We start from the raw sequence: 20,316 nt of genomic DNA, 5'->3' as shown, positions 1-20,316 counted from the left end.
AGTTGGCGGGGCTGGGAATCTGCGCTGCCGTGTCTTGTAAGCACTACCCTCGCTGCCGCGCTCCTCCTGAGCGACAGCCGGTCCTCCAGCAGCGTATATGAGGATAGAGTTGAAAGGAGCTGGCACTTGCTTGAAGCCTGCCTTGGATTAAAGGCTTTCCCTTCACAGTGAATCTTGCATGTCTTACATCTTAACGTGTTAAATTCTTTGCCCTGGAGCAGGGCTGGAAACCGGCCACTGTAACGCTGACCTGTTACGGGAATCACGCCTGTGTACGACACGGGAGATCTGGGTGTCATGCTGGATGCTGCTCCCGAGCGGGGTGGGAACCAATTGGCTTCGCTCCGGGGGGTCTTGGTCAAGGGGACGGGCAAAGTCAGGGCTCGGGCTCTGGAAGCTGCGGGGTGAGGATGCGGGGTCTGTGTGGCACTTCACGGCCGTAGGGGATGGATAATTGCCTCTGCCGGTTCATTTCAACGGTGTCTTAACTCATATGTGTGTTTTGGGGGTTTGGTGGTTGTTTCAAACTAATCCTAGCGCTAGCTCTGCATCTGCAGCTAATGGCAGTTTAACACCAGTTAACAGCCTTGCAGTTCAGACAGATGGTCTGACTACGCTATGGGGGTGTCAAAATACAGGAATAAATGTTTACAGGCAGAAAACTGCCTACGTGGGAATCGACACCCAAAATTTGTTGGAATTTGTACAGAAGGAGCCCATGGCCTCAGTCACTAAAGGATGTGTGCAGCAGGGGCAGCTTAAAGACAGGAGAGTCGTGGGGCTGGAGAGGGGACGTGGTGCCAGGAGGCAAGCGGTGTGACCCGGCCAGGCTGGTGGCACTGTCCTCCAGCTCCCAGGCGCCGTGCTGCTGGGAAGCAAGTGCCCAGAGGGCAAGGTGCTTTACGGTCACAGCTTACTCCTTCTGGCCTGCTGTGGCTCACTGCGTAAAGGCACGATGGAGCGTGGACCCCTGCTTCTGTGTGCCGCGGGGCGGGTCCCAGGCTAAGCGGCAGGTGAGGAGCAGAGAGGTGGCTGCGGGAGCACGATCTCTCCTGCCCTGCCTTGGCGGAGAGAAGCAGGGCACATTCCTCTGCCCTGACTTCAAAGGTTGTTGCTGCATATACAGAGCCCAGCAGCCTTGGCAACCCTTGCTGGCTGGAGCATTGGCAGCAGCTGTTTGCTGCTGTTCCCCGGCTCTGCTGGGCTCTCGCTGCCCTTTTGGCCTTACCGCTTTGGGAGAGATGCCCGCTCCCTCGCTACGGGAGCCAGGGTATGTGCTATGGGTATGTGACTCTGCTTTCCCCTGCTCTGCTGCTCCCAAACCCCTCCCAGGCAGTTTACGTTGGTGTCGTTTCTACCTGCTCTTTGAGTCTGTGCTGTCCACCATGCTGATCTTAAGGGAATTTTGGAGTGCCTCTAACCTGCATTTCAGTCTCAGCACCCTCTTGGAGGGGTATCTTCTCGTTCGTCAAGGAGGGAAGCTGCAAAAATGACACCCTCAGCTTAGGACCTTATGTTAAAAGGGAGTGAGATCGACCCAGTCCCAAGGGCATGCCCGCCAGTAGGATGGGACATGGCTCCTGATCTAGAGCATCTTTATGCTGCCCCATAGCCCAGAGGGACCAACTGGGTGGGCTGGTCCCTGGGGCAGAGCACTGTCCTGCAGCTGGGACACAGCACCAGCCAGCTCCCTGCTGCAGCACGGCGTCCCGGGCTCTGTGCTGGGCAGTCGGAGCTGTAAGGAGAGAACAGCCGGGCCCCCCTGTGGCTTGGCCCCTTGGTTAAACACAGGGGAGCATCTACTGGCGTCTTGCTTCCCGGGCTGTTCGGGGTCCTAGGTCATGCCTTTCTCCGGAGGACACTTAATCTGGGGCTGTCCTCCTTCTGCGGGGTGAGCTGCCCCTCTTCAGGCATCTTCTCAGCCAAGCAAAGTAGGGACATGCCGCATCTTTGTGGGAGGAGCGGACAAATAAGTGGCTGCCTGAAAGAGATAGCAAGGGGACTTATCAGGGTTCATAACTGCTTTATCAGGGCTGGGGCAGGATCAGCAAGTGCAGGCCCAAGTCCCCCTTCTGCGCTTCTCTGTGCAGTTAACACAAGAACTGTATTTGTTCCTGTTGCTTTTTATGCCAGCGCTGGGTGGGAAGGGGGTATTGCGTATCTACAGCAAGCTGCTCCCTTCGATCAGGAGCATCTTTCTTGTGCCTACCACTTACATCCTTAGGTCGCCTCAGGTGAGTCCCTGTTGTCCCATGGTTTCTCCCCTGATTTAAGCAGAGCAATATCTCTCTGTCTGCAGGGGAGGGTGAGTGAGAGGGCTGGGTTGTCCTGAGTGCTGGTGGAGGTGTTGGAGCTTTTCCAGCCCTGGCTCCTTGCCCAGATTTTTCTGAGCCATCCAGGTGACTTCAGCTGCATAACCCTGTCCCTGTGTTGGGAGCATTGCTGCGGCACAATTAGGAGATTAAAACCTGCTATTAGGAAATGAGGCGGCTGCAGCATGGGCCAGCAATAGTTTCTTGCTTTCAGCTCCTCCAGCTGACTGTGGTTCATTGGCTCCCTTAAGTCTCCTCAGCTTTGCCCTCCTGATCCCAGCCCTCGGAGGGGACTGCAGAATAAGGCTCTTGTGATGGTTGTGTGTCCCCCCCCCGGAGCATTTCAGGTATATCCCTTGCAGCAGAGGAGAAAAGAGGTCTGACTGTGTTGTATGGAGCAGACATCGTGGGGAGGTTGTAGATGAAGAGGTGATAATGGAATTGCCAGCAACAGCCTTCGGAGGTCCCGCTGGCCTCTGCTGTGTGAGCTCGGTGTCTGGCGCACGTGGTGACGTGAGACGGACGGACCTGGCAGCTCTGGGGCAGGGGAGTCTGGCCGCTACGCCGCAGAGTGCATGCCCTCGGCATAGCGAGGTCTGAGGCTTCGGGGAAACCTGGTGCGAGGCGAGTTGCCAGAAGAGAAATACACTTGGTTGCTGCTTTCTTCCTCCCCATCCTTGGCGTGTGTGCATCCCTTGACTGCTCCGTGTCCTGGGCTGTACCCTTGGCAATACCCGCTCCGTCGGGGCAGGGCTCCTGATAGATGCCACTCAGGTGTTTCTTTGGCAGATGGATCCTTTTCCCTTGAGGTGCGTGACCCATTTCACACTGCACTAACTGATGTTACCCAGCTGTGCTCCGCACCACCGTGCCTCTTCCCTGCCACCAAATACATTCTTTGCTTGGGTTTTAGTGGGCACCTCCTTCCCTGTCTGGTTGGCTCAGGCATCTCCCCTTCCTGGGGAAAGGCAAGGGCATCAGACTCTCTTCCACCACTTTTTCTCCTTTATTACAGGTTAACTTTTGCTGTAGCACACAGAAGAGGAGGTGCAGCTAGGCTGCTGCCCCCAGGACTTGGGGTGCTGCACAGCCTAGTTCTGGGGGGTCAGGCTTGTCAGCAGCATGGCAGGAACCAGGGATTCCCTCTGTCCTCTGCGCCACTGATAAGGCTTATCTGCCTTCTGCTGGAGCCCCTGCAGATCTGCAGGGTCAGGGTTTCTCCCTTGCTTTTATCCAGGCTGTTCTTTATGGGGCTTTGATCTGCACCTTTTCTCTGGCGTGGAGTCAGGGTGGGTGAGGGATGATGCTCTGCAGGTCTGCTGAGCAGTCGGCTGCTCTTGGGGGGCTGCAGGCTTCTGGGGGTGAGCAGGAGTGGGGTGGGGAACCTCTCGTGCAGGGGGTGAGGAGTCAGACCTGGGGGCTGGCTGAGCATGGTGACCCCTCCGAGCTTTTCTTCGTGGCCAGCAGAACCAGCCTGCGCTGCCCGGGGAGGAGCGGGGCAGAGCGGCTCTGCTTGGCAAGTCTGTGGGCAGAGTTTACTCTGGTCTGACCAACTGTTTTTGCTCTGTTTTTTTGCATGTGCTGTCCTCTCCCACGTGGATTCTGGATTATTCATTACTAGGTAAGAACAGCATTTATCTCCTTTCTTGGACTGAAAGCGGGGCAGGGGAGGCTGGGACGCATTTGGTCTTGACACACAAGGACGCCTTGTGTGATGGGAACTTATGGCTTCAAGGGAGCGGAGTACGTGTGCGTGGGAGGCCGATGACTTGGATCAGCCTGTTCCTGGGCAGTTGCTACCCCAGCCGGCAGCGAGTGTGTGTGGGTGCCTGGAGGGCTTCTCAGCGTGGAGGGAGCTCCCCTGTGCAGGTGGCAGGGGTGAGCAGAGCACACGGGGAGAGGGGGTAGAAAGAGCTTGTCCTGTTTGCCCTACTGCTGCAAAAGAAACTGCCTCTGCCCCTTTCTCCTTGTTGCTAGGGGAGTGTGAATAAAACTTCCATTTTGCAGAAGTGGGATGTGTGTCTGAGTGTCAACTGGTTGACTGGGCATCAGTGGCTGGGGAGGGATCGTGAAGGTGGAGATAAGGATACCTGGAACGCTTTAAAGTGGGGGCTGTCTTTCTCCTGCGTCTCGGCACCAGCAGACGGAGTTAGCAGTGACGCTTTCCATCCTAGGAAGGGTGGCAGGGCTGGCCTCTCTTGATGCTCCCACATTCCCACTGCATGACCAGACATCCTTTGTGGATGGATTGAACCTTTCCTCTCTGTTCAGTTTTAAATCTTCTATCAAAAAAAATATAAAAACCTTGGTCTTATCAGCTTCCTGCTAGGACCACTAGCGCTCCGGGACCCCAGAAGAGACCCCAGCCTGCCTTTCTGGCCCTCCTGCAGGCAGAAATGATGCTGAGCCTTTTGAGTTCTGCAGAAGAGCACGTTAGGGGCAGGCAAGAGGCAGTGCCGAGAGTTGCAGGACAGTGAAGCAGAAGGGAGCAGTGCTGTCGGATACTGTCGGGCTTTTGCTTTGTACCACTGGCAGTATGGTGGCTTAGAGGAGTATTGGGGAAGCAGCTTTTAATGAGGCTTATCTTGTTTTTCCCTTGGTTTACCCTTAAGGCTCTGGAGTGGGCAGCTGCAAGTTCTTCACTGAACCTCGCTGCCAGCTCTGCTGGCCTCTGTTGCTGGCCCAAAACTTGTTTGCTTGGAGTGACTGGCTGCTGCCTCTCTAATCCTGCTCTACCTGGCTGTGGGCTTTTGTGCCATGCTGTTTCCTTTCATGCTAATGATTCTGTATAATAGCCCTGTTTGCTCACAGCATTTTGCAGCTAGAGACTGTTCTGCGTCCTGGCATCTGTCTCTTGGGTTTTGCTGCAGCCTTAAATACATCGTATACCTGGAAGGGACTATAAATCTCTCATGGGTTGCCACTTCTGGTCCAGAAGATCTTGTGGTAGTGGGAGATGTCCCAAGATGTTGCTTGTGTGCTGGACTTGCCCTGTCTTGGTGGATCAAGGAGGAAATGCCCTGGGGAGCGCTGCATCCTTGCCTTGTGCTCTGTCCTGGGCTCCTGAGCCTGCCGTAGTCCTCGGCCTTGGCACTAACCGCTGGGCACAAGGGCTGTAGTTTGGTCCTCGTTACATCCTCTTGGAAGAGGGAATGTAGTAGCCTTGCAGCGAGAAGAGAGCCCCGAGAGCGAAGGCAGCCTCTGCTTTGGCTCTCCTTGCACCTGGAGGGGCAGTGGTTTTCCCCGTAAGGGTTACACAAAAATGAGCACATGGAGAAGTGAACACTCAGTGCTAGTGTTGCTGCGGGGAGCTTTTTGGAGCATACGTCTGTTCTGAAGTACCAGCTCGGTCCCTTACCAAGAGCAGAAAAGGGTCAGCTTATGCTTAAAAGGAAAGTGTGAGGTTAATGGTCAGTGCAAGTGCAACATTCTCGCTCCCTGATAACTTCCCTTCTGGAAACAAAACCCACATGGGTTTGACTTCGGTAAAGATCAATAGGATTTATAGAGGCTGTTCAAAATCTTCAGGGTCAGTTGGTCAAGTGGGGTAAATTGGGAGAGCTTTGCCAAAGGTTATAACACTTAATTGGTAACAGTGCCTCCAGTCTGGTGCTGTGATTTAATGGGAAACCCGACCCTCTCTGCGCAGCCTCTGGAGCGCAGCCGCGCCGGGAGCCCAGCGGCCTGGGAGCGGCCGGCAGCCGCGAGGGTGCTGCTAAACAGCTCTCGCAGAAAAACCCACTCGGCATCATTTTAAAAGCACTAACACCAGCTCTAGCCTTTAATTATTTTCTGCTGTTTCCTTGTGTGTGTTAGTTTATCTGATGGCCTAACCAAGGGCCACCCCTGCTGCATTGCAGATGTTCTGGGGAAGCACATTTTGGCCTTTTAAAGACAACCTAGAGTCTTGCAATTTAAAAATACATATTTCTATATATTTCTAGGCTAGGGTCGCTTTCTTCATGAGAAACTTAATTGGATGTTAGGAAGGAGGTGGGCAGCTGCCCGCTGAGGCTAGCAAGGGGAATGGGCCAAGTCCCTTATGGCCGCTCCGGGCGCGGAGCGCTTGCCGGGTGCAGGACCTGATTTGTAGTGCCCCGTGAATCCCCCTCTCCCCTGCCTGCTGCTCCGGGGGCTGGCTTTGCTCGGGTGCACCCGCAGTGCTGCAGTCCTGTCTTGTGGCAGAGCCACAGCTTCCCGGAGCGCAGGGTGCTGAGAAGGACCGTGGCCACCAGCATCGGGCATCCTGGAAGGGACCGTGGTGGTAGTGCTGCCCTTGAGGCATGTGTCTGCCTGCTGCCCTCTGCTAGAGGTAGGCTGGCTTATGCTAGAGGGTTTATTTGGATCCCTCCTGCTGGGAGATGCAAGACCTCATTCATTTATGAAGTGCTGTGCCCACCAGTGACTACACAACGTGAGGCAGAAAAATCTGGGGAGGGAGGGAGGGGGCAAGGGGGCTGCCTTGCTGGCTCCGTGCAGGAGCCCCTTGTCCTGCTGTGCTCCTGCTGTGGGCTGCTGGGGCGGGAGGAGCGGTAGGGAAATGGGGGAGCTGAAACGGGTTGAAGGCAGAAGGGGAAATGCAGGATTTGTGCTGCAATCGGGTGGGAGTGGGATTAGTAGGCTGATGATGGGGAGCAGTGAAGGATGTTATTTCAGGGTCTCCATTAACCAATTAAGAGGGAATTTTCTTTAGCCAGAGAGAACGGAGTTAAATGCTGTGAACGGAGGCAGCTGCTTGTGCTGTCTGCCCTACATGGGACTCTGGCAATGACAATTCTCCAAAGGGAAAGAATGAATTTTAATGAAATCTTGAAAGACTTTAAATTTTCATGTTAACTTCAATTATTCAGGACAGTCGAAAAGCAACTTTAAAGCTTCATAAAAAGAAAAGAAAAGAGGCCAGTTTGGTTTTTTTTTTTAGATTAATTGATTTGCATTTTGTTCCACTGCAGTGAAACATGGACATTTTAAAGACATCAGTGTTGGTTATTGCATCTGACAGCAGTGCTGAGGAGGAAGGATATCGGGAAATGACTTATGTACTGCCTGGGGCATGGTAGAGGTACCAAAAGAGCCCAGTGGGGCACAAGGCTGTGTTGCCAAGGACATGGGGCAGTATCCATGCTGGGCAGCTAACGGGGTTGCAGGCTGACTGCTGCACTTGCTGCTCGACCCAGAAAATTGCCTGCATGGGAAGGCCCCGTGTGCTTTCAGCCTCACCAGTTCCACACGATGCCTCTGTTAGCAGCAGGCGGGACGGCCGGTCTGAGTGCTGGACTGCGTGTCCCTGGCTGCCGGCCGGAGGCAGGGGACGCAGTCCTGGCCTGAGAAATGCATTCCCACTTTCTGACCTAGGAAGGACAGGTATGAGCCAAGCCACGGCTCGTACCGAGTGTGATGCCTGCCCGTGGCTCCGTCCCTGCTGACCCTGGGCCCTTCCACGAAGGGCAGCAGCCAAGCGGGGGGTGCCTCTGTGGTGGTGGGCTTTCCACCCCGCGGTGCTCCCAGCAGCTGGGGCCGAGCCTGTGGAAGTGGCTGTGATGGCAAAGAGGGACAAGTGTGTGGCTTCATCGCCTCCTGGCCAGCTATGCGCGGGGTGTGAAAGCGTCGGAGCCGTGTTCAGGCTCTCGGGTGGGTCTGGTCTGCCGCTGCCAGGGTTGGGTACCACTAGGACATCCATGGGCCCTGCAGGGTGGGACCCTCTGCCTCTCCAGGACTTCTAGAGGGAGCAAAGGACACCTCTTGTTACCCAGCCCGCGGTACAGGCGTGCAGAGTGCCATGCTGCGGAGAAGGAGATCCCCTGGGACTGTGTGCTCACGCTTGGCAGCGGCGAGCATGAAGAAACGACTGGCAAAACACAGGGCAGCCTGCCTGCTGCTCCCCGCTGTGGGGCGGAGGGAGCTCCACTGCAGCGGAGATCCCCGTTCTTCACGCTCAGACGGACCCTGCTGACATGCAGCTTGCTCTTGGTGGGGACTGTGCCCGTGCTCTGCCGTGACCCTGCCTCCTGCTTTGAGTGGCCACGGTGTTTAGAGCATCCCCGATTCCCAGCGATTTCAGCAGCCTGATGCGCTGCAGCCTTGGCTCTCTCCGCTCCTGGAGGGGGGGGATGCTGTGCATCTGCCTGTGCCCAAGGGCCTTGCTTGCTGCTGGTTGCACAGCTCGCTTCCTTGAACAAGGCGCTTGCTTCTCTCTTGGTCCTGTGGTCTTTCGTACTCTCCTCTCGCTAAGCCCAGGGCATCTGTCTGCATTTCTGTTTCAGATCCCCAGCAGGCTGATGCCTTGCCTCCCTTTGAGGGTGCCCCACTGGTGCAGAGGGTCTCCGTAGCACAAACACGTCTTTTATTCCCTGCTGCTGAGAGCTGCCAGGCCTGGCTCTCTTCCCAGAAAGCAGCGCTAGTTTAGAACATAAGCAGCTATTGTCTTAGCCCTGGAGACTGCGATCTGAGCTCTGCTGGCGCTGGGGGGGCGAGGGGATACAGCATGCTAAAGGGACTTGAGAAAGGAGCCCAAGGAATACGGGAGATTTGCAGGCTCTCAATTATGCTCGTCTCACCAAAAATAATGCGGGTGCCTACTCCTCCTTTGACATTCGAATCGCTCTTCCAGCCTGTCCCTGGGGGTGGCTGTTACAGTTAGTTTATGTCTAGCGAAGACTGGGTCCTTTGTCTTGCATGGGCTGGAGAAGGAAACAGGGGGAAGAGTGGTCCTGCCGTAAGGGTCTCCTCCTGGGAGTATATCCCAGCTGGATCTGGGGTCCCTCACGCTACCCCGGTTGTAGGGACTGGCACTTGGGGCAGGGAACTTGCTTAGGGCATGGACTTGCCCATCTCTCTCTAGCCAGGTGACAAAGCCGCTGGTGACCATCGTGTTGTGGGCGGCAGGTAACACCCTCTCCCGTTGGGCTTTGTATCCTCGTTCCCCTCCCTGACGGGTGCGTCGGGGTGATTCTGGCATGGGCTTAGAGCACGAGGTGCTGCTTCCCAGGGTTTTCTGTCTTGGGATAATAAACCACAGGTCCCCGCAGCAGGGTCTGCGGGCCAGCTCAGCGCCCTGCTAGGGGATGGACAGCAGTACGGCCCAGCTGGGTGTGCTGGCGGCTCAGCCCCTGTCCGCTTCCCTCTGCTGTGATCAAAGCTAGGGCAGGAGCGCAGGAAGGCAGAATTATGACGATAGTATGCTATAAATCAGAGGTTCTGCCTGCGCTTTTACTTGAAGAAGTTGAAATTCAGCACAAGATCAAAGGGATGATTTAGTAAAATGAGTAGGTGGTAAGTTGTCACCTGATGGGGGAAGCTTGTGCAGCACGGAGAAAATAATGGCTCTTGATGCCACGGGGACTCAGAGGGACCAAGGGCTGAGCAGAGGGAGTCTCGGGTCTCGTCCAGTCCCTGAGGCAGCTCATGGCTATCCTGCCTTGTTTTGGGTCTCCTGTTCCAGGGAACAGAAACAGCTCTGCGGTTCTGTGCAAGGACCTGATGGACCTGTTCTCATTTGTGTCTTTGGCTTTGATTTGCTCTGCGTTCAGCCCTGTAATCCAAGGAAAATCACTCCACAGGTAAAATTACAAGCTGGGATGGTTGGGTAAGGGAAGCCTAGAGTCCCTGCCAGACCCTCTAATCAGCCTTGAGTTGTGGGGAAGGAGACGAGCTCCTGGAGTGTCTCATGCCTCTTTTCTCCCTTATGAAAGCTGGGAGGGTGCAAGGGAGCTAATCATGAGGCTATTTCACGAATCATTTGGCCGTGATGAGCTGCACTCAAGAAAGAGGGTTTTAGATGCTGAGGTTTTTTTCAGCTTAATCTGCTGGAGTGGTGATCCTCTGCCACTCGGCAGGCTGATGCCTGCAGCCAGCCCGGTCTGAGTGAACTTTCCCTGGCTTCAATAAAAATGTTAGTGTAGTAGAGACTCTGCCCTGTGGGTTTTTTTCCTCCCCCCCCACCAGTACATCCCAGTACCCAACCCACGGCAGCTTCTTAAAAGTGTGTTTGGTGGTGGCACAGAGGGGAAACCTCAAATCCTTGCAAAGCAATTACTGCTAATGAGACACTTCCTACACATCTGGTTTCAATTCTGGCTGTGTTTTGGGGACTGTTCTTCAGAGCTTGGGAATGGAGGAAGGTGGGAAAATCCCTGCCTCCTCGTCTCCCTTCAGCAGCACCCTCCTCCCAAGGTGGCACTTGGGCTGCTCGTTAGCTCCCATCTCTCTTGCCAAACCTAAACAATTAACACAGAAAATTGCACCTCTCCAGGGAGGTTGAATTTCAGCAGCAGCAATTATTGGATGCTGATCGCATGCCAATTGATTGATATGTTTTTGAGAGCAAGTGTAATGTGTTTAATTAGTGTGTAGTTTACAAGAGCAGGGACGGCTGGGTGCCCCAGACTTAAGAAAATTTCGGAATTAAGTGCCAACTGCAAAGAAAATGGAGAAATTTAGGTTTTTAGTGTGCGGTTGCTTGGGTTTCATTTCTTTGTGGAGGGATTTAATGTTAAATTGATGGAAACTGGCTATTCTGGCTTTCTCCAGCCCCTCGTCTCCGGTTGCTGGCCGCGGAAGGTGCAGCAGAACTGCCCGTTCCTGCGGGGCTGGGCTGTCAGCCTGCCCGGCTGCTGGCTCCCGGCACTGCCTGCGTGCCCCTGGCTCTCAGTGGGACCTTGGTTCCCAGTCTCCGAGCTCTTCCAGAGATCCCACGCTGGCCTTACGTGGATTAGGTAAGCCCAAGCCACAGGGTTTCAGCTCGTTTCTGACCATTCAGATCAGGTCTTTGTTTGAATGCATATTTGCGTGGATCCTGGGCCCCTCTGGCTGCTGGTTTTGGCAGCCGAGTGCCTTGTTATCTCAGTACAGAGTGTGGCCTTGGAGCAGGATGCAGAGAAACAGTAGGGAGGGTCACAGAGAGAGGGATTTCAGGAAGTCTGTGTTGCTTTTGTGCACTGAGCAGCGGGAAGGTGGCGTGGGAACCCTTGGCTCGTTTCCTTGGGAATGAGACAGTCCAACCTGGATCTCGCTGGCAGGCTTATCAGGGGCATTAGTGTGAGGGCAATGAAAACACTGTGCTGTCGGGTTCCTGGGATCCATCAGGGATCCCTCCTGGCCCCTCAGAGCCCAGCTTTGCTGGTTCCGCAGGCGGTCTGGCTTCCTCCCTTGGGTGCACTGTCATCTGACTGGGAGAGGTGGGGTGCAGGTGGCCAATATCCACCCCCCGTGCCCTTCACTGGCATGCACAGCAGGTTCCTGCCTCGAAGGAAGACTTGCAGATGAAACCCCCTGCCCTGCGTAGTGCCCCGGGGTTGAGCCCTTGTTTGGTTAGCGGTTGTCTTTCTGCAAGGCCAGTTTACCAGGGCATCCTCTTCAGGTTGGGATCTCCAAGCTGGGTTTTCCCAGAAGACAGCTTGCCTTGGTGACTTCTTCCGACCTGAGCAGCAGGGAAATGGTCTGGGATATGTGTTGGTCAAGTGTCTCGGGAACTGAGCTGTTAGGCAGGAGATAGTTCTGGCCTTGCAACAGCTGTGTTGGGTGACTTGTCCAAGTCACATGTGATTTCTCAGAAGTACCGCTTTTCATGACGTAATGGCTCAGCCCCTGGCAGGAGTAAGTCAAAAAGCCATGTACTGGGTGCTCCGGAGAGGTAGGTCTGCTTTGTTCCAGCCACGGCTGCACGCCTGGCCTGCATTCCCCAGGCATGGAATGGCACGGCACGAACACCAGCTTCCTGCTCTGCCTTGCTTCTCTGCAAAGCTCGGGTGTATTCCCCTGCTCCGAGTGTGTTTCTGTCCAGGAAAACTTTCCGCAGTCAAGTGCCTGACCTTGGAACAGAGCCTCCGCCTCTCCTTTCTTTTTTGTTTTATTTAATATATAGTAAAATAAACTTATTTTCCCCTTCTTGAAGTTAACAGCTGCTTTATTGAGCCACAGCATGATGAAGGGAAAATCAAAGCACAGTGACATTTGCTGGAGTTGAAAGGCAGGTCAGGCTCTTGGGCTGCTCATCTCAATTGCACTTTTGTTCTGAAAATGAGAGGGAGAACGCGTGCGCCCTGCCGGACACTCCTGAGCCTTAGGAAGAAGGAGCAGGAGCTCTGCAGGTCAGCGTGTGTGGGAAGGTGGTGGAGCGTCTGGGCCTCCATCCGGTGGCGTTGGCGCTGGAGCAGCGCTGCGCGGGTGGGTGGCTGTTGCTGAGCAGAACGGTCCCGGCTGCCTTCGTCCCGGAGGCCTCCGTGAGTCACAGGCGGCGACTTCTGGCTCCGCGGGGTCAAGTGTTCAGGCTTGCTGTGTCAACACCAGCCCGAGTGGGTGCATCTCGAGCCCCTTAACCCTTCTGGGATTCTGTTCCCCACCTGTAAACTAGAGCTAGCAGCACTCACGGAGGACACTGACCCTTTTCTCCACCCAGCTCTCATCCCCTGCGCTCCTCCCCGTTGTTCTGCAGCCCAGGCAGGATTTGGGCCTGGAGCAGCACTCGTCTCTTGTCCTGGTGCTATGAAGCTGCAGTTCCCGTTTCCTGAGGGCTGCAGCACTGGAGCTGGCAGCTCTGCGGGGGTCTTGACCAGGCAACTTCATCTTCTTTTTGTCGCTGTCTCGCTCCTTCTGGTTTTCCCCTGACTCTGAAAAGCAGCTGCTGTTAGAGTCCCAGTGAACATCAGGTTTTGCTATCTGCATATGAAAGGTTCAGTTACTATTGAGTGGGCAGGCAGTGACTCTTCATTACCCAGCACATGGCCCCAGCTGGACCTGAGCGTCTCCGCACCCCAGTTGCACCTACCTGCAGGGGCCACAGGGGTACCGTAAAGAAAAGGTGCTGCTGTGGGAATGCTGTGCATTTGCACATGGGAAATGAGGTCTGGTTCCAGCTTGACCTCTGTTCTGTGTGTGCTATCTGCCTCTGCCACAGTTTGTCACTCAGCGGCCTTGGGCATGTCACTTGTCCCGTGTGTGTTAGGCGATGCGGTCCGGACCGCCTCGCAGGGACGCGGTGGAGTGACGCGGTGCCGTGCCGGGGGAGCTCCCTGGGGTGCCAGGGCTGTGCCGCTTGTGCCAGCGGCGGAGGGACCCGCCTGCCACGAAGCAGCGGGGGTGAAGTGCTGTGTGCCCAGTAAATGATGTGTGACCGAGCGCCGTGCGGTGGCTGCTGCCAGGCAGCTGCTGGCGCTCTGCCGCGGCGCCGGAGGTGGCCAGGCTGAGCTGAGTGAGCTGCTTTACACCTACACAGCAAAGGCAGGGGACCTAAGACTTCCCCTGCTCAACGGGAATGTCCCCCAAAATACGTAACACCTAATGACTCTTCCCCGCAGTGACTGCCTCTCCTCCACGCTGGCATTCGCATCCTTTCCCTTGGCAAGGAATAGCGATCGAGTCGAATCCCCTGAAACATGGTGGGCCGACAGCTTTGTGGAAACCCCAACCAAGCGTGCCTTGTCTCCAGGGCTTCTGTATCTGAACGCCCCCGAGAAAGCCCCTGACCCCTCCCTGCACACTGGCAAAATCAAGCCTGTTCTGCTGTCCCAAACGTGTTGCTGCTGCTCTTGTGCCTTCCTCTCGCCTTGACAACAGGGCTCTTCAGAGGTGCTGCCTGGGCGAGAAGGGGCTCTCCTGCTGCTCCCCGGGAGTAGCAGAGTAAGAGGAGGTGGGCCCCATTCCCTCTGGCAATCCCAGACCGTGCTGTCCAGGGGCCCAGAAGAGCCATCTCTTCTGCCAGGTGACAAAAGGACGTGATGGAGACAGCGCAATCCACATAATTTTAATTCAGAGGCATCAGAGCAAAGGGAGGGAGTGCTGCAGTCCTGCAGCCAGACACTGATGTTTTATCTGCACCAGAGTTGGCCATGGGGTCTTGGCTTTCATTTCTGTTTTTCTTCCTCTTTTTATAAATTAAAATCCCAAAATAACTGTGCTGCTCTGGGATATTTTTAAGCTGTTTTTCCTCTCTTCCTTTCTTCCCTGCATCTCCCGACAGCGTATAGCTGAGAGGGCTCCCGGTTGCCAATGGAGAAGGCTGCACGTCACTTCCTTGACATAGGGCCCTCTCCAGCCCTCAATGCTCACTTTGTTTTTCCCCTAATAGTCTCGGTGAGCCGTCAGGACTCTTCACAGCATCACGTTACCCACAGCCCAGTGTGGGAGCTGCTGCTGGCGTGGCACAGGGGAGGCCTCAGCACCCCTCAGCCCGGGTACTGGGGCAGCGGGTGAGGCTCTCTGTTCCAGCTGCATCCTTGCCTTCCTCCTTCTCCTCCCTTTCCTCTGCTCTGTGGCCCAGCACGCTCCCTGTCCCTGGGAAGTTGCCCACCTCTGTCCCCTGTGTCCCATCTGTCTGGCCATGCTTCCCCTGGGGCTCCGTGTTGGTCCTCTTTCAGCAGCCTTTGAGAGTCCAGCCTGAGAAAAGCACACAAGAAGCACCACGTACTCCGAACTCCACCCTGCTTTTAACTGTCTAGTCGCTAGTGTGTGGTCCCATGAGGAGGCAGAGCGATCTGGGTGGAACAGAAAAGAGGGGTTAAGAGTTGCATTTCACACTAGGAGATACTCATGTCCTGGTGGGACACAGACCTGGCTGTGAGGACAGCTCCTATTTCCATAGGCATCTAGAATGAATGCTATAATGGTTACAGGACTTCTCTACTGCCATAGATTACTTGCAGATAAATAAGCTGTGCTCCATAACAACTATTAAAATGTTCAGCTGTTTAACTGTTAACCTTCTCTTTCATCATGTGTGTTGGGAACCTTGTTTCATCTTGTGCTCTGGTTTCCTGGACTTTCAAAGTAGTTCCAGCCCAGGTGATGTATTTGGATAGGAGGTATCCAGCTGCGATGGTAAAGGATGTGCCCCTTTGAGTTGAACGGGAAACATCTGATCCTTGGTAGCCTGTATTGGGAAGCTGGCATGGCTGCGGATAGCTCCAGGCTTAGCTCCTGAACATTTCCAAATTGTGAGTTTGGTTTCAGAAAAAGCATCTATTGACAAGGCAACCCACAAAGTTTAACAGTTAATGCACGTTGGCTTCTGAGTCTTTGGCTGCACTCGTTACATTCTCCGGGACCTCCTTTAGCTGTCCTTGTAAGGAAAGAGTGCAGGCTTCTCCGTGGATCAAATCAACTGTGGTATCTAATCCAGCGTGCTTGTGTTGTGTGGCTGATAGCGGTCAGTGCTGAGGTGTTCCCGATGGGGTTTTTGTTCTTGTCCTTTCCACATACTTAGTGTTCCGGTTCTGGGGCTCTCCGTTTCTCCCTTGTTTTGATGTGCATGATTTAGCCTGTTGCAGTGTGCAGTATCATCAGTAACATCAGGATCCTGCCGTTTTCTGGCTATCTGCAGATTTGGGAGCCCGTTGTGCCATAAAAACGTGTTTAAATCAATGGGCTTTAAATCAATCTTCTGGGGTGATCTGGGAGCTGGTGCCCGATGCTGCCTGGAGAGGGCTGGAAGAGGTGGATGGAAGCTGCCCCAGGTGGTGTCGATACTGGAGCATTGGAGGAGGGGGCTTGGGGGAGGGCAGCAAAGCTTTGGGTTAGCTGTCTGTTTTCTTGTTTCTAACTGTTTTGTTCTCTCCTTTGTCTCCTCCCGCTTCCCTGCTTTCTAAAGAACATAGGAAGCTTCTTGCTGGTAAGTGGTGGTGTGTCATGCAAAAAACCTCCATTTTTTCCATCCACCATCAGACTCGCTGGCTAGTCCGTGTCATTCTTCCATCCCCCCAGAATGTGCTGGAGCAATAGCAACCTTCTGGAGGTGGGCACAGGCACACCCATCCCCACGGCCTCCGGGCTGCGGAGTGCGCGCTCACTTCAAAGGGAGCTATTGCTTTTAGATCACAGTTTGAAGAACTGCTTTCCCCTCTGCCTCCGCATTGCCCAGCCCGACGTTGTTGCCTGGGCTCGATTGGATTGCTACTGTCCTTGCAGAAAGCAAGCGGCAACTGCTGCGGCATCAAGCCTCTGGAGCGCTGCGGGTGCGAAACTGTGATCTAAGGACACCTCTCACCTAGTGCTTGTCTCGTATCCGACTCCATCTTCAGCCTCTCACCTTCACCAGCTTCCTGGGGAGGGTGGGGGAGAGCACTGGCTCATACTGGAGGTAAAATGGGCAAGTTTGCCTCTTGGCCTGGGCTGGGGGCTTTGTGGCACGTGCTGCACCTGATGCAATTAATGAACGAGGGCAGAGCGTTGCTGCCGGCAGGGAGGGCAGAGGCCATGTGTGCCCCCCGTCCTGGCTGAGCTGTGAAGCTCCGGGTGTGGGGCGAACACCCCACGGACAATTCTCCTGGGCACCTTTCTGGGACAAGCAAGTAAAGTATGGGCATGGGTTGAAGCCCTTAAGGTGTCCCTGTCCCTGCTCCTCTGGTCCCCTCACCTCGCCTGCCCTGCGCCGTGTCTGCAGTGGCTCATCTCTCCCTCAGCTGTCATCTGCACGGACAGTTGTTTTAAACAGAGAATCCCAGTCATTAAAACAAACCATGTGCGTGCCCTGGCTGATGAGAGCAGCCCTTAGCGGGCGAGGGTGTCCACGGCTGCAGGCTGGCTGGGTGCCCACTTCTCTCTGATCCCTGGTGCTGGGAATCCCGGCATCCCGGGAGCCTCGTGGCCGGCTCCTTTGTTTGGTGGCTGTGGATACAGAGCGTCTGTAAGGAAGGCGTTTGGCATGTGGTTGGGGCTGGCAGTTCATCTCATGCCCTCCCCCTGTGTGCACAAACCTTTGCGCACATTGGCTGGCGTGGGCTGGAGGACAGGGCGAGCAAAATGCCTCCCTGCGCTGCTGCCCCTCTCCAGTACGCCCGGGCAGCCGCCCCGCCACGGCAAAAGGTCCCAGGTCCGTGTTTGCCACGGACAGGCAGTTGTCCCCTGCTTGTAAGGACAGGCCTGGGTGCAGAGGTATCAAACGCTTCTCTGCACCAGCTTTGACTTTGGGGCTGCTCCTCTGCCCTGTGCTCATTGTGGGACCTTCAGGTTCACTGCTGACCCGCAGGTGTAGTTGGATAAGCAGCTGGCTTTTTGGTGGGATGTGGGGCAGGACGGAGCCGGGGCAGCTCAGCTAGCCTTGGTCTGGGTGTTGGGGCTGGCTTGTCAAACCCCACTGAACCGAGGAGAAGGGAGTCACACCAGGACCGGACCAGCTGTGGCTGGTGAGCCGTTCAAAGCTGTTGCTGCTGTATTTCCTCCCTGTTTTGTGCCCCTCATTACGTATAATATATAGAGTGTATTGTGCAGATCAGGAGGGGTGAGCTAAGGGTTTGCTTGGAAATGTGCCCTTGCTGCAAAGGCATTGGAGAGGGAACAGAGGGACGTAAAAGTTTTATTGAAAGCCGCCTGCTCCTGGCCTGGACCCTGGGCCTCTCTGGGTCTAGAAGGAGCAAGGAGAGAAGCTATACAAGCCGACAGCATCCCCTGCCGGCTTACGCTTCCCGTGCCTCTCAGCCCTGAGATGCATAAACCGAGCCCGGAGCGTTCTGCTCTTCTCCTGGGTGCCAGCCGTGCTGCCAGCAGCCCCACCGGCTGGGTGCTGTTCCTTGCTTGCAACGCTGGCACAAACGTTTTGCTTTCAGCTGTGCGTGGCTGACAGCACGATAGCTGGATGCCGCCTGCTTTTGTCTCTCCCAGGCAAGCAGGTGGGCAGGAGAAAAAGGGTCTGGGTTCCCGGGGCTGCCCGCTCCCCTTTGCCGTGTCCCCATCCAACATGCAAGCGCCTCTGCAGTGCCTGCGAGCGATCTCCGAGCAGGAACAAAATTGCCCAGAGCAGAGGGTGTCCCTTCCCTTCCTCTCTTTCCAGTAGGCTCTTGCGGCTCTCCCTGCCTTCCCGATCCAACTGGAGCAGCTGCCCTCCTCCCCTGAGGGCATGTGCGAGCACATGGTTTTTTTGCTGGCTGTGTTGCCTTTCTCCTTTCTAGTGATGTGCTTGAGCTCTCTTCACCTTACTGTGTAGCTCGTGGGGCTTCGCTCTCCCCAAGGAAGCGGCCTGCACTGGGTTTTTCTGAGCAGCCCCGTGGTGGAGCTGGGCGATGGGCTGCGTGTCCTCCCCTGCTGCTGCGGGAGGGGACGATGCTGCCGCCTCTCGCCCTGTGGGTAAGTCTGGCTCCGCGTGTTCCCGGGAGGCCTGTCTCGCACCGCTCCGTGGCTCTTGTGGTTTGTCTGCTGTATGGGAAGCGGTTAACAAAGCTCTGCTGCACCAGGCGGCTTGGACCAGAGCCCGGGGCTTGTCTGCGGTGGGTGCCGGACACAGCCACCACCCAGTGCCTGTCTCGCAGCCGCTCTGCAGGTGCTGGTGTGGACTGGCACAGAGCTACATCGCTCGAGGGTGCAGGTGTAATTCCTGGCCCGTGTGGGCTGTCTTTGTGGCTGTTCTGCCTCTCGGGAGAGGTGCAGTGAGAGCACTTGGCTGGCGTGACTCGGCGTAGGGAGCAGCGCGAGGTGTCCAGCTGAACCGGGGGCAACCCGCCGCTCCCCTGCAGAGCCCTGCCTGGGAGGAGGTGGCAGAGAGCTGCCCCGTGGCTGGGCGTTCGGCTTCTGCTCTGGCTGAAGGCTGGCGGGCCCTTTCCTGAAGATTGCTCCCAGCGCTCCCTCTGCCTGCAGCACTTTGTACAGCTGGCACGGCAAACGGAGGCTTCTGCTGTCAGCGTGTCTCGCCTTCGCGCAGGAGGGTACGTGCTGGCCATTCCTGCATCGCCCCGCTGCCGCTACTCAGCTCCTGGAGTGCTGGGCTGGGTGGGTAGGGATTGAGGTGTTTTAGTGAGGTACCTCTGCTTTCATCCTCTCTGCTTGCCTGGTTCTCACTAGATGGGCTCTGCTGATGTGGTTTTAGGACTCGGAAGCCTGTATGAGGTTACTGGCAGTACCCAAACTCCAGCCAGTGCTGCTCCTGAAAGAGCAGACCCCCACCCCTGTTGCTGAAGGATGTCCTTCGTTGTCTGGAAGCACGCCGGTGACAGCTGCTTCCTCGGTGGGAAGGTATCCAGAGTGCCAGGAATACATACTAATTTTAGCCTGCTGGGTGTTTGCTCCAGAAATGTGCTGTACGTTTGTTTCATCATTTGTTTTTTGCTGTTTTTTTCCTCTTTGCACCCCCCCATGTTATCGTATCCTTGAGGAATGCTGCAACACCAGCTGATCCTCACGCCCCCTTGCAGATGAACAAGTTTGCATCAGCTTGCAAAGCAACTGGTGTATGTTTGGAAAAGGGTTGGCAGAAGTGATGTCTTACAGCTCAGCCGACTCAGTCAGCAGACAGAGAGGCTGAAGGCTTGGGCGATTCACTCTCAGCCACTCCGGCAGTCAGGCAAGGCTCCTCTTCTGGTGGAAGGAGTTGATGCTGTCTTGGGGAAGCAGTAGCCACAGGACGATGCAAGTTCAGGGCAGACTGTAGTCCGTGAGGTTGTTGGAAAGGTCTGTTGCTGCTTCCCTTCCTCATCACCCTCGTGTTGCTCTACCGCCGTCCCCTCTGTGCCGTGTCAGCGGAGATGCGGCGGGCTCTCAGCCCGTTTCTCGCGGCGCGGGTTGGCGAGAGCGGCAGGTGGCAGTGTGAGCCTGCCGCAGGAGCCCAGGGCTGCGGGCCGCAGCCTGCGCTGCAGCTCAGGGCTCACCTCCAGTCTGTGCTGCAGCAGGGTTGGGGCTGTAGTGCTGTGCACACCCTGCCCCGGGCACCCTCGGAGCATCAGGAGAACGTGGTGGGACAGATTGGAAGGGCCTTTGTCCCAGCATCGCTCTGGCTCGCCTCTCTGCAGCCCCGCTGCTGTTCTCAGCGTCGTTCCTGAATGCGAGTCCTGCAGCGGGCTGCTGTCCCAACAGCGCAGCGAGCCAGTGGGCAACGTGGCTCTCCTGGGAACAACAGAGGAAGGAGGCAGTGGCCGCTGAAGGCATGAAATCCCTAGCATGGTGCCTTGCTCTGGAAAGTCCTCTTGGGCTGTGGGTGCAAGCCCGGCTGCGTCATTTGGAGCCTGCAAGCTGGGCTCGCAGGGGGCAAGGAGTCGGGGCCAGGAGCGCGGGTGCCAGTGGCAGCCCAGCAGATTGTGCGAGCAGT

General features: G+C 55.9%; 1 protein-coding gene across 1 annotated transcript in view; it reads left to right on the top strand.

Annotated features, from left to right (window-relative positions):
• The window catches only part of AGRN (agrin), a gene marked incomplete at its 5' end in the record, with an annotated part of 124,487 nt that overhangs the window by 31,421 nt on the left and 72,750 nt on the right, over positions 1–20,316 (top strand). The window contains one exon of the mRNA XM_082328862.1: positions 15,895–15,915. Within this exon, the coding sequence (XP_082184988.1) occupies positions 15,895–15,915 (21 nt within the window). The remainder of the gene's footprint in view (positions 1–15,894; positions 15,916–20,316) is intronic.

The sequence above is a fragment of the Platalea leucorodia genome (assembly GCF_965183815.1).
Source record: "Platalea leucorodia genome assembly, chromosome: 17".
In the NCBI taxonomy this organism is placed as follows: domain Eukaryota; kingdom Metazoa; phylum Chordata; class Aves; order Pelecaniformes; family Threskiornithidae; genus Platalea; species Platalea leucorodia.
Note: the sequence above shows the minus strand (reverse complement) of the source record. Positions and strands in the feature narration are given on the sequence as shown.